The sequence below is a fragment of the Elaeis guineensis genome, chromosome 8 (genome assembly GCF_000442705.2).
Source record: "Elaeis guineensis isolate ETL-2024a chromosome 8, EG11, whole genome shotgun sequence".
NCBI lineage: Eukaryota > Viridiplantae > Streptophyta > Magnoliopsida > Arecales > Arecaceae > Elaeis > Elaeis guineensis.
In genome coordinates, this window is record NC_026000.2 from 118,067,254 (window position 1) to 118,081,144 (window position 13,891).

At 40.7% G+C, this 13,891-nt stretch overlaps 1 protein-coding gene and 1 non-coding gene across 2 annotated transcripts; one reads left to right on the plus strand and one right to left on the minus strand.

Annotated features, from left to right (window-relative positions):
• Window positions 1-482: 482 nt before the first annotated feature.
• LOC105049748 (cytochrome b-c1 complex subunit Rieske-4, mitochondrial) lies at window positions 483-12,972 on the minus strand. The gene is made up of 2 exons (XM_010929492.4): window positions 12,729-12,972; window positions 483-1,349 (listed from the first exon to the last, which is right to left on the minus strand). Exons 1-2 carry the CDS (start codon window positions 12,901-12,903, stop codon window positions 706-708), a joined length of 819 nt encoding a protein of 272 aa, XP_010927794.1. The 5' UTR covers window positions 12,904-12,972; the 3' UTR covers window positions 483-705.
• A 103-nt stretch (window positions 12,973-13,075) lies between these two features.
• On the plus strand, window positions 13,076-13,148 carry TRNAK-UUU (transfer RNA lysine (anticodon UUU)). The gene has a single exon. It is a non-coding gene; the product is annotated as a tRNA-Lys (tRNA).
• Window positions 13,149-13,891: the final 743 nt, after the last annotated feature.

Below are 13,891 nucleotides of genomic sequence, written 5' to 3' on the forward strand. Positions count from 1 at the left end.
ATTTATTTATTTGAGCCCATGTATTTCACGCATACACGTACTTTAGTAAACACACGTAACTCCAAACAATAACTTAGGTAGAAAAAGTATATAACTTGAATCAAAGAGTTCATCTATCAAGTTTAATCCCAATGATTATAAAATTGATGCATTACTTCCCAAAAGAAGAAAAAATCATCAGTCTTCCCAACCAAAACCGATAACTACCAATTAAAGAGCCAGTGCCGAGCGGAAAAGAAGAATAGTATAAAGATAAATCAAAACCTACAAGAACAAAATTGAAGCCTTGTACATCCATGCACTTATACTGACAAAAATGCACGAGCATGCAAATAACATATTCCAATTTGACAACCATATGCTATGTATATTGAGCTCTCGTACCATGCTCTCCAAGCATAACAAAAACCATGAGGTTCGTAAATCTACAATGCCTTCTCAGTTATGAGGAGACCATCATTGGCCAGAACTCACACAATTCCTTGCTGAACAGAGCAAGAAGCTAATAGGGCATATTTCCAATAAATTTACACCTTGAAAACCCAGAGGTGCAGTACGCATGTTCCACCTTAATAATGTGCTCACCAAGGTGATCATAATTATTCATGATACAGTACCAGAAAACTGGTTGTAACATCCAACAGACACTAGTGATAGACAAATATTTATATAAAGAACCATATCACAACATTCAAAACACAGAATTCAACCTATCAGCAACTTATTCTCATCCATGAAAGTATACTGAGGCACCTCCAGGTTGAACGGAGCTGGTCCTTTGCGAATCCTACCAGAGATATCATAATGTGACCCATGACACGGGCAAAACCAGCCACCATAATCTCCAGCATTGGGCAGAGGAATGCAACCCAGATGGGTGCAGACCCCAACCACCACGAGCCACTCTGGGTTCTTCACTCTAGCTGCATCTTCCTGAGGATCACGAAGGGATGCCACATCCACAATGTTTGCCAACTTGATATCATCCTCAGTCCGGCGCCTTATAAACACTGGCTTCCCACGCCACTTCACCGTAACTGTGCTCCCAGGCTCAATGCTGGAGAGATCAACCTCCAGTGAAGCTAGAGCAAGGACATCCTTAGTAGCAGACATGCTTAGCACAAACTTAAGGATCAGGAGACGAAGCAAAGAAGCATACACAAACCGTCCCCCACTCAAAACAAAGTAAGCAAATGCCCGCTTGCTGGGATCACCTGGGGGGAATCGCTCATGGTTGTGTTCATCATAGACTATTTTTGAGGTTGGGTTCTTCATAGCTGCCACTGTTGGAGGAAGGTCAGCCAACCCCATGTCCTGATGTCTAGGAATGAGGGATTCAGAAGAAAATCCTGCAGGTTAAAAAATCACACAAGAAAAAAACTTTCAGTATCATAAGTTATCTCTGGGAATCTTCGGAGGTTCTGGATTATTTTAATGCATGCTTTCCAGGATTGAACATCAACCTATACAATTCCTAGACATAGAATCTAAAATTGTAGATAGAAGAGTTTATCCATGGAAAGCAAAAGAAGCATTTTAGAACACAGACATAGCTAGCACAGAGAAGTATATAAACCCATTTAACTTTAAAATGGCCCGATGTTGCATTTTCGTATCTGGATATAGGAAAACAGAATATTTGCATAGAGGCATAACATGTTACTGATTTTAGTGATATCCTGATTTTGCATTTATCTGTTGGATCACACCTATCACAAGAATAATGACTAATGCTGCACCACCAATCTTCATTAGAGCCACTTGAACCACCATCTTTTTTCCTGAAGTGTTTGTGCTCACGGGCAAATGGGCATGCCATACACAAATAACATCTCCAGTCCTGATTTAAATGGAAAAAATTGGAATACAAATGCCAAGATCTTTCTACAAGGTTGACCTAGCATCCCATATTTCTTAGGGTAGCAGGTAGGACCTACGGCTGCTTGGTTTGCACTAGCTCATCCACCATCTCCTCCAACATCCAAACCACCAAACAACTAGTAGCATGGAATGCCGAACTGCCCCAAATCAGGCAGTTCGGGTCATGCCGAACCATACCAACGGCCAACCGATATAGTTCGGGCATTCGATTTGGAACACCAGCGAAAATAGAGTGAAGGAGAAGGAAAGAGAAGAAGAGAGAGAGATGAGGAAAGAAAAGGAGAGGGAAAGACCAACAGTTACCCACCAAGGCTTCCGGTGCTTCCTGGTCCTCCATGAGAGGAGATTAGAGAAAAAGAGAAAAAGGAGGGAGGGGGAGAAATGGAGAGAGAAAAAGGTGGTGGGGAAGCTACCGAAGGGCCATCGTGGCTGCTGGATGGCCGAAATCAATCCTACGGATATCGCGGATTCGAAATAGAGGTAGCAAACCCATTGCCGGCTTCAATGTGCATCATGTAAAAAAAAAAAAAAAACACCGATGAATAAGAGCAGATCGCGCCTATTTTGAATCCACGGCATCCGTGGAGTCGATTTCGGCCATCCAGTGGCCACAGCAGCCTCCCCGCTGCCTTCCCCTCCCTCTATTTCTCTCCATCCCCCTCTCTTGCAACATCCTCTCGTGGAGGATCGCGAAGCCTCGAGGGCCGTCCAACGACCACCATCGGTATGTTCGCCGGCCTCCCTCTCCCTCCCTCCCCCTCTCTCTTTTTCCCTCTGGTTCTCTCTCGTTTTTATATCGATTCAGGCCCAATACAGTCCAGTACAAGAACATACCGACTAGTACCGCCGACTGACTGGCATAGGATCTAATTCCGAATCGATGAACCTTGGCTAGTAATGTAAGAAATGATACCTCCAGCATGCTATCATGGTATTATCGTACATGATGGAACATAGAGCTAATTCTAGTGGTCACAAGAAAAGGTATTACACAAGCTAGGCCATAGGCATAAGTGATCATGCAGACTGACCACAGTATCGATATGGTAGGCACCATAAATTTGTTTCATGGCATGGTGGGAAAGCATTCTTTTTTCCATGCTTACAAAATACAACAATAAGGGGATGTGTCTATAAATGTGTTGCTAACATGCTAATTAAATCAAAGAACTTAAATTTATACATATCCATGCAAACCAAGCTCAATATTGCCGTTTAGAATATGATATGAAACAAATATTACTTCTTTTAATATTTGCTAAATATAGGTATAACATTAAATGATGTGGCCAAAATGAATCAAGCAATCAAGAAGCAACACATGGCACAACAGAGATTTGATTTAATTGGGATTCAAATTCATAGGCTGATCAGATAAGGAAGTCATAGCTTTCCATAAAACCTGGGACTCTAGAGCCCAAATCCAGTGGAACAATGACTCTTCATCTATAAAATATGGCTCAGGTACCAGGAAGGTGGAGGATTTGAAAGTCCATGAGAGGAATTCAAGTTGACACACTAAGTGACTAGGCTTGCCAGGGTGTCTAAGAATTATATCAAATGGATGAGAGTTATGACATGGAAAAAGAGAACCTTTCTAAAATGAAAAGGCCATGCATGCGACATTTAACCAGCACAAGACTGTTGCTGAAAGCACATTAAAAATTAGTCGATCCAAAAGCTTGCAATGGCTGCTTTGAGCATTACAAGACTATCAAGACTACTGAAAACCTTCTACCCTGTGAAACTTGAAGGCAGGAATTTGTTTTTGTTTTTGAGATGAAGGGAAGCATTAAGCCACCCAGATTTTATCGAAGGACAAAGATTAAAGAATGTATGTGAGGAGATCAGCTCTTTTGCGAGAGCTGAAATCATTCACAGAATTCCAGCTCCGAACAAACAGAAACACCAGGACTAGAAACAGAAATATAGTGGAGTACAATATCGAAGAGCATAAGGTTTCAGAGTAGTACTTTTCAGAAACTATATTGTATCTATTTGAAACATGTTTAATAGTCATTTAAATCACAAAGCCAGATGAAATTTCTCATATACGAGCAATCCAGAATGGCAACAAAAAAGACCTATGTTTTCTCAATCTTTCATCAATAAACAAAACATGCAATGTTCAATAACTGTAATAAATTTATTAGAGACATCTGCAGAATTCTTTGAAGGGAAGAGGGGCTATCAAAATCTTTGGAGCAATAGAATGCAAAGGGTTTTAGGTGGATGGTGTTACTTTTCTTGCAGGCCTATCTGCATTAGCCTCGAGGTCATGTGGTACTTCAATAGAACGGAAGTTTAAATGCATCAAATTCATGACCTTTTTCTCTCAGGTCTGCAGAGAAAACAGAGCATCAACCAATAATGTACCAGAAGGATCCCTCAAGGTATCACTGGAGAGGATATGTGGTGCGGACACCAGAGCCATCAAAAATCGACAACATGATTTAAGTTCGATTTGGATCGAAGAAGCATCATTAAATTGATTCTACTTCAGTTATTTATTTTCAGTCAATAAATTTTAATGCATTTGGCTTTGGGTCCATAGGGCCATACTTGGATTTGTCCACGTCACCTTTGGAGCCACCACTCTCCACATGCCAAGAGAAGAAATATGCATGCCAGCATGTGCCGTGCTCATGCCAAGTTGTGTCAAGCATCAAGCACCCACATGGAGTTCCATTTCTTCCTTAGAATTCCTTAAGAGTTCTTGGCTACTTACTTATTTTGTTGAAGGTTGATTTCTTTCCTATGGTAGATTATAATGCTTTACTTTTTTGTGGAGGGTTGATTTCTTCCTTGTAAAGATAAGAGATTCCTAAACAAACAGGACCCTTAGAGTCCTATATAAATCCTTGTATCTTTCATGAAAAAAGACAATGAATGATTTTACAAACTCCACAAATACTTGTGTCAATCGCTCCGAGAGGGAGAGGGTGTGAGACCCAAAATCGCCCCACAAGGAGAGGGTGTGAGACCCACTTTCTATCCTATTCCTTCTACTTAAGATTCAGTGTTCCTACGACTTTGATCGACTCCACCATCTACCCACGCAAGCCTATTCCGTCAAGAGAAGATCTGTCTCCTCCAGAATTTTCATCTGTCGTGCTGAGAGAAGGAGTGATTTCTTATTCTACAGATCATATGCTGTCAAGGACCTTCGTTCCTTAACAGTTGATCTTTGATTTTTTTTTTAATCCGATGTTGGTAAAGACCTAGTTCTTTATCGATGGATCTGTTTGGTTAAAAGATTAAGAGCCCTAATCAGAGTAATTTCTTAACTACCACGATCCGGATTCTTATCATCTTCTTGGATTTTCTCACGGGTTTAATGTTTTATTTTCTCTCGTTCCATTCTTATTTCTTTTTTTGCATTTACTCGTGAGCATGTTTAATTTCTGCTATCTGTTTATGAAATTTTCTATTGCTAATTGTTTACTGATCTCTCGAATGGCATTCGTCTGTATCATTTAGATTGATCTCGCTTTAGTCTCGTATCAATCAATCACGCCTCCTGAGCAGAGTATAGGCAACTATACTGTCTGTCCTGGGAATAATGAGCCCCTGGCCGGACGTGATTTGTTGTTGATGAACAGAAGAGAGCTTGATTATTAGGATTGATTTTCTTTTTAGGATTGTCCCGCATCAATTTGGTATCAGAGCAGGTTGATTAGGGCTTTAGTTTAAATTCAGCAATTTAAATTTTCGCAAGTTAAATTTTCGCACTCTAAATTTCGTACTTTACTTTCAAGCATTTTAATTTTTTATTGCACCTTATTTCTGCATCTTAGAGTTGCATGACCACTAGATCAGGTACCTGGTACCAACGTCCTACTTTCCCACCCAATACCAATATGGATCCCAATATAGCAGCCATCATTAATGCTCTGACTGAAAAATTTGATGACATGAAAAATTTTATGAAAGCCATGGATGAGAGAATAGTGGTATTAGAAGAAGCTAGGCAGAAACAACCTGAACCTGAGTCTCCCCGACTACCTATAGGACAAAGAGGTAGGAATCTAGAACTTGATCGACCTATAGGGGCACGCCCGCACCATAACCAGTTCGATCAAGATGAGCATATTCTTAGGAATGTGAAAGTCGAAGCCCCAAGTTTTGATGGTTGTCTAGATCCGAGAGAGTACCTAGATTGGGAATCAGGTATGGACCACTATTTTGGATGGTACGAAATGTCTGAAGCAAGGAGAGTTAGGTTTGCTAGGATGAAATTGGTGAGGCAAGCCCGACTTTATTGGGAAAGTGTTGAGCGTCTTCTCAATCAGAGAAGACAAGATCCGATAAAAACCTGGGATGAGATGAAAGAAAAACTCAGAGAGAAGTACCTCCCCACCTCTTACCAACAAAGACTTTTAGATCAATGGCAGAGGCTTACTCAAGGGAATAGATCAGTCACCGAGTATATCACGAGATTTGATGAATACCTCATGAGATGTGGAGTAGCCGAAGATAGAGTTGTTACCTTATCTAGATTTAGAGCTGGATTACGAGAGGATATTCAGCGTGAGCTCTTTTTACGAGAGGTAACCACGTTGGAACAAGCTTATCAACTTGCCTTAAATTTTGAAAGATTTTCTAGATATTCGACTCCCCGTCGTCCTGAACCCAACCGAGTAACCCCTTTTGGATCGAGACCTAATATTAATCAAACTCCTAGTAACAGACCTCCACTTACAAATCCTATTGGGAGAAAAGAAGATAAAGGAAAAGGAGCTATAGGAGAGTTATCAAAAGGAAGTAGTTCTCGATCTCATTGCTTCAAGTGCCATGGTTACGGTCACTTTGCTGCACAATGCCCCAACCGATCATTATTCGTAGAAGAATTAGAAGGAGAAACTCTAGAAAATATTGAGGAGGAAGTTTATGAAGCTGATCCAGATTTAGCCGAGCAATTTGAGAGTACTGAGGACATCCTAGGTTATGCCACACCTGAGTCAGACCTTAGGCTTGGAGTCGTTAGGTATGTCCTAGCCCAAACTAAGTGAAGACTGCGTAGGACCTCTATTTTTCATACCTTCATAAAATTTGGCGATAAAATTTGTAAGGTGATCATTGATAGCGGTAGCTGTATCAACGCCATCTCCACCGACACGGTTAAGCGATTAGGATTAACTCCTGTAGATCATCCTAGTCCATACCGTATCTTGGATTGATTCCTCCTCTATTCCCATCAAATTTAGATGCCGTGTGCCCATCCAGCTTCATTCCTATCAGGATCATGTGTGGTGCGATGTCTTACCCATGGAAGTCGGAAGTATCATATTAGGTCGGCCTTGGCTATTCGACAATGATGTTACGATTTATGGCCGTACCCACTCCTGCAGCTTTACTCATCAGGGTAAGAAGATCACGATTAATCCTTCTCCACCTAAGGCTACTAATAGAAAGATAGGTGATGGACCAAAAAAAAATCTTAAGAAGAAAAGCCTCAATCTGATAGGTGCTAAAGAATTAGAGACGATCATGAGTGAAGGATCATCAGTTTGGATGCTTGTTGCTAGAGAAGTTCGTGAGGATTCTAAGGTGGATTATCCTAAGGAAGTAGCTAGCCTTCTTACTGAGTTTCATAATGTCTTTCCTGAGGATCTTCCAGATTACTTACCGCCTATGAGAAACATTCAACATGCCATTGATTTAGTTCCTGGATCTACCCTACCCAACTTGCCCCACTATAGGTTGAACCCTAATGAGCATGCCGAGCTACAAAGACAAGTTGGAGAGCTGATAAAAAAAAAATTTGTGAGGGAGAGTTTGAGTCCTTGCGCAGTTCCTGCACTACTGACTCCAAAGAAGGATGGTACATGGAGGATGTGCATAGATAGCCGTGCCATTAATAAGATCACCATTAAGTACCGCTTTCCCATCCCTAGGTTAGATGACATGTTAGATATGATGGCCAGATCCACTATCTTTTCTAAGATCGATCTTAAGAGTGGTTACCATCAAGTAAGGATTAGACCGGGAGATGAGTGGAAAACTACTTTCAAGACAAAAAATGGTTTATATGAGTGGATGGTGATGCCATTTGGATTATCTAATGCCCCTAGTACCTTCATGAGGTTGATGACCCAAGTACTACGACCATTTATAGGAGTATTTGTAGTCGTATATTTTGATGACATTTTGATCTATAGTCGAACTAGGGAAGACCATTTAGATCACCTCCAAAGAGTGTGTCAAGTTCTTAAAGCAGAAAACTTGTATGCTAATCCTAAGAAGTGCGCTTTTATGACAGACCATATCATCTTTTTAGGTTTTGTTGTTACCCCCAATGGTGTATCTGCTGATCCTGAAAAGATTAGAGCAATAGTTGAGTGGCCGGTGCCCAAGAGTGTGCATGACGTGCGGAGTTTTCATGGATTAGCAACCTTTTATCGTAGGTTCATAAAAGGGTTTAGCACCATAGTCGCTCCTATCACTGACTGCATTAGAAAGAAAAATTTCGAATGGACTAGGGCAGCCAATAGAGCCTTTCTAGACATTAAGGACAAGATGACTCATGCCCCAATCTTACGTCTCCCTGATTTTTCTAAGGTTTTTGAAGTAGCGTGCGATGCGTCTGGAGTTGGGATTGGTGGTGTCCTTAGTCAAGAAGGTCATCCGATAGCATACTTTAGCGAGAAACTTAACGATTCTAAACTCAAGTATTCTACCTATGATAAGGAGTTTTATGCGGTAATTCAAGCTTTAAGATATTGGAGGCATTACCTACTACCGCAAGAATTTGTTTTGTACTCTGATCATGAGGCCCTTAGATTCCTGAATTCTCAAAAGAAATTGAATCATAGACACGGTAGGTGGGTCGAGTTTTTGCAAGCCTATACTTTTGTTTTGAAACACCGTGCAGGTGTAGAGAATCGTGCTGCTGATGCCCTGAGTCGTCGTCATACTTTGCTGTCCACCGTTAGTATAGAAGTTGTTGGTTTTGATAAGGTTAAAAAAAATTATGAGTGTCCAGATTTTGGTGACATACTTACCGCTTTACGTAAGGGGCCATCTAGAGAACGTAGTGAATATACCCTTCAGGATGGTTACCTATTTAGAGAAACTAGGCTGTGTATCCCCCGTACATCTTTAAGAGATTTTTTAGTTTGGGAATTACATGCTGGAGGATTAGCTGGACACTTTGGCAGGAATAAAACTATAGAGTTGGTAGAAGCCCAGTTCTTTTGGCCAAGCTTGAAAAGAGATGTCGCCCGAATTGTTGCCCAATGTAGAACATGTGCCGTGGCCAAGCAGAGAAAACAAAACACCGGCTTATATACACCCTTACCTATACCAGACTGTCCTTGGCAAGATGTTAGTATGGATTTTATTTTGGGATTACCTAGGACAGCTAGGAAGCATGATTCTATTCTAGTGGTTGTAGATAGATTTTCAAAAATGGCCCATTTCTTGCCCTGTTGCCAAACGTCTGATGCGTCGAAAGTTGCAAGGATATACTTTGATGAGATTGTTAGACTACATGAATTGCCTAAAACCATTGTTTCTGATAGGGATGTTAGATTTATGAGCTACTTTTGGAAAACCCTATGGCATCTTTTAGGCACAAAACTAAAGTTTTCTTCTGCCTATCATCCGCAAACAGACGGTCAGACCGAAGTGGTTAACAGAAGTCTTGAAAATCTTTTGCGTTGCTTGATTGGGGAACATATGGGTAACTGGGATCTTTTGTTGCCCCGAGCCGAATTTGCATATAATAGCTCTGTTAATAGGTCCATTGGCATGAGTCCTTTTGAAGTAGTTCATGGATATCAACCTAGAAAACCAATAGACCTCATCCCACTACCCATGCATGCTAGGATTTCCGAATCTGCAGAGTCATTTGCACAGCATGTCAAGAGTCTGCATAAAGAGATCAGTAAAAAAATTAGTATGAGTAATAAAGTTTATAAACAGAATGCAGATTCTCATCGACGTGTTCAAGAGTTTGCAGAGGGAGACTATGTGATGGTTCGATTGAGGCCTGAACAGTTTCCCCCCGAAACCGTGAAGAAATTACATGCCCGAGGAGCAGGTCCGTTTAAGATCATAAAAAAAATCGGATCAAATGCGTATGTTGTGGACCTACCTTCTGATTTTGGAATTAGCTCTACTTTTAACATTACAGATCTTGTCGCCTATAAAAAACCAACTTGGATACCTAGTGAGCCATTTGAGCCTGAACCAACCTTTGAGAGCGAACCTATCCCTGAGTGTCCACCAGCCAAAATGTCAGCAAAACACGATCAGATTGAGAGAATTTTGGATGAGCAGATCCTTTCCACCCGGAGTCGAGGCTATCAGCGGTATCTGATCAGATGGCGAGGTCGACCGGAGTCTGAAGATACCTGGATCACTCGAGAAGAGCTGCAACGCATTGATCCCGATTTACTTGAGCGTCACCAGAGCGGAATCGACCCACACTCGACAGGATCGAGTTCTTCCCACCCCGGGAGAATTGGTGCGGACACCAGAGCCATCAAAAATCGACAACATGATTTAAGTTCGATTTGGATCGAAGAAGCATCATTAAATTGATTCTACTTCAGTTATTTATTTTCAGTCAATAAATTTTAATGCATTTGGCTTTGGGTCCATAGGGCCATACTTGGATTTGTCCACGTCACCTTTGGAGCCACCACTCTCCACATGCCAAGAGAAGAAATATGCATGCCAGCATGTGCCGTGCTCATGCCAAGTTGTGTCAAGCATCAAGCACCCACATGGAGTTCTATTTCTTCCTTAGAATTCCTTAAGAGTTCTTGGCTACTTACTTATTTTGTTGAAGGTTGATTTCTTTCCTATGGTAGATTATAATGCTTTACTTTTTTGTGGAGGGTTGATTTCTTCCTTGTAAAGATAAGAGATTCCTAAACAAACAGGACCCTTAGAGTCCTATATAAATCCTTGTATCTTTCATGAAAAAAGACAATGAATGATTTTACAAACTCCACAAATACTTGTGTCAATCGCTCCGAGAGGGAGAGGGTGTGAGACCCAAAATCGCCCCACAAGGGGAGGGTGTGAGGCCCACTTTCTATCCTATTCCTTCTACTTAAGATTCAGTGTTCCTACGACTTTGATCGACTCCACCATCTACCCAGCAAGCCAATTCCGTCAAGAGAAGATCTGTCTCCTCCAGAATTTTCATCTGTCGTGCTGAGAGAAGGAGTGATTTCTTATTCTACAGATCATATACTGTCAAGGACCTTCGTTCCTTAACAGTTGATCTTTGATTTTTTTTTTTAATCCGATGTTGGTAAAGATCTAGTTCTTTATCGATGGATCTGTTTGGTTAAAAGATTAAGAGCCCTAATCAGAGTAGTTTCTTAACTACCACGATCCGGATTCTTATCATCTTCTTGGATTTTCTCACGGGTTTAATGTTTTATTTTCTCTCGTTCCATTCTTATTTCTTTTTTTGCATTTACTCGTGAGCATGTTTAATTTCTGCTATCTGTTTATGAAATTTTCTATTGCTAATTGTTTACTGATCTCTCGAATGGCATTCGTCTGTATCATTTAGATTGATCTCGCTTTAGTCTCGTATCAATCAATCACGCCTCCTGAGCAGAGTATAGGCAACTATACTGTCTGTCCTGGGAATAATGAGCCCCTGACCGGACGTGATTTGTTGTTGATGAACAGAAGAGAGCTTGATTATTAGGATTGATTTTCTTTTTAGGATTATCCCGCATCAATATGGGGTTTGAGTCCCTTGTAGAATAGGAACGAATGATGTGATCTATGGCTCCACCACCACCATGATCCCTGTTCCCTGACAATGCCCTCCCTCTTTCCTTGTTAGTGGATCCTTCATGGAGAAACAGAGAATGCGGACCATGGAGTTCTTCAAGGAGATTATAGTTAGGGTTTCTGGACGAGGGAGAGGAGGAGAATTGATCATTCCTTGCCTTCTAGTCTTCAGAGATTGATAATCTTCGTAAGAAGGGGAAAGTCCTAATATGTTCGGGAGTCGGGAAAAAAGTGGACATGAGAGGGGTATCAAGGGCCTGCACAATTTTTCAAAAACTAAATTCCTGCAAATGCAATATTTAGCTTGGCGGGCTGCATCTATAGGAAGTGGGAGAGGGCCAGCTTTACGTAAACCACGTTTTGGAGGGTCTTAAATACAGTCCAAAATTACTTTTGTGTTGTAACCAAACACTCAAAGTTCTGCTTTTGGACCAAGAATCAATTTTGGCAAGTGCAAACACACTTCCAAACATGTACTAAATCTAACGAGATGCCCAAAATTTAAAATCATTTTAACTAACAGTCATGTCCTTTTCAGCTGGGAAAAGCTATCGGGTATATATATTGACAGCTTGTGCTCTAGATGAAACTCTGAGACACAATTACATCTGGTGCTTCAGAACGATAAACCAAAAGGCTTTCCCCCAATAAAACTACTTCTATTAACCAATCCACCAAGCCATATATACGATGAACCATTCAACAACAACACAAAAGATCATAAATTACGAAAAATCGTGTTTAAACGATGCCTAAATTAAGGAGAAAAATTATATTTAATATGATAATCTACATTAAACTGAAAATATTCTCCATATATTGCACAAAGGCTGCATACATTAAGACAAGCAGCAAAAGGGTCTAATTTAGAGATTAGATAGATGATTTTGATGCAAAAATTAAATAAACCGCCTATCCTGGGATAAGAAAAGATGAAAGGAACAAATCCATCTCCAAATAATTAGCTAAATCCAATCAGCACGGCATGAAATCATATTATTATGAAAGAGGTAGCTCTTAGATCGTACAAGCACAAGAAACTAAATCTAGTGGAGAGAAACAAAATCAGGAGCATCTCTAACCTCTTGTCGTGCCGGGGAGGCCCGATTCGAGGACGAATCGAGCGGGAGAGATCGATCTGGAGTCATCGGTCGACGAATGTCCGGCTCCGTCGATGAGGTTCCTGGAGACGACAGAGGCGGAGGGACTTGAACTCCATGAGAGAGAGGCCAGCCTTCTTCCCGCAATCCTCAGCATCTTCTATTCTCTCTCTATCTCCTTCTCCTCCTCCTATTTTTAGTTCTGGGTCGAGGTTATATGGGATCTCTGGGAAGGAGGAGAATGGTACCAGGAAATTGGGCTCGCCAAGGGTCAGCAATGTTGTTTGGACCATGAATTCTTATAATTGACAGAGCAATTAAGCTCCTAAGCCGTCTTAGCTCAGTCGGTAGAGCGCATGGCTTTTAACCATGTGGTCGTGGGTTCGAATCCCACAGACGGCGTTCTTTTAAACTCTGTTGTTTTGTAATTTAATTATTTCCTTTGCATGCAAATCCTTATAATATATAAAATTATACTTATTCCATGGGCTTGGAACAAACTGGAGGAAAACCTTTCGGAATGCTCGTGTGTGATCTTAACGACAATCACCATCTTATCTTTTCCAACCAGCAAATTATCGCTATCGTTCAAAACTATAATATCAAAAATGTTTTATTGGACCGCTTGGCATACACGTAGCGGATCTTCTTGGAGCCATCATAATTCATAAATCTATATGGTAATGGCTTGATAAAATTGAAAATATCACTATCTAGATGATCCTTTGAGTTAGGAAAGAACTTTAAGCCTATGAACTTTGCACTTTTATCCTTTTGCCTCAAAACTAGGAGTGCAAATATATCGGATTAGATTGAGTGTGTGATCTTAATGACAATCACCATCTTATCTTTTCCAACCAGCAAAATATCATCATCATTCAAAACTACAATATCAAAAATGTTTTATTGGACCGCTTGGCATACACGTAGTGGATTTTCTGGAGCCATCACAATTCATAAACCTATATGGTATTGACTTGATAAAATGGAAAATATCACTGTCTAGATGATCCTTTGAGTTATAAAAGAACTTTAAGCCTATGAACTTTCCATTGTTGTCCTTCTGCCTCAAAACTAGGGGCGCAAATAGATTGGATTAAATTGAGTCATGAGTGATCCTTATTCGACTCGATTCTTTAATTAGA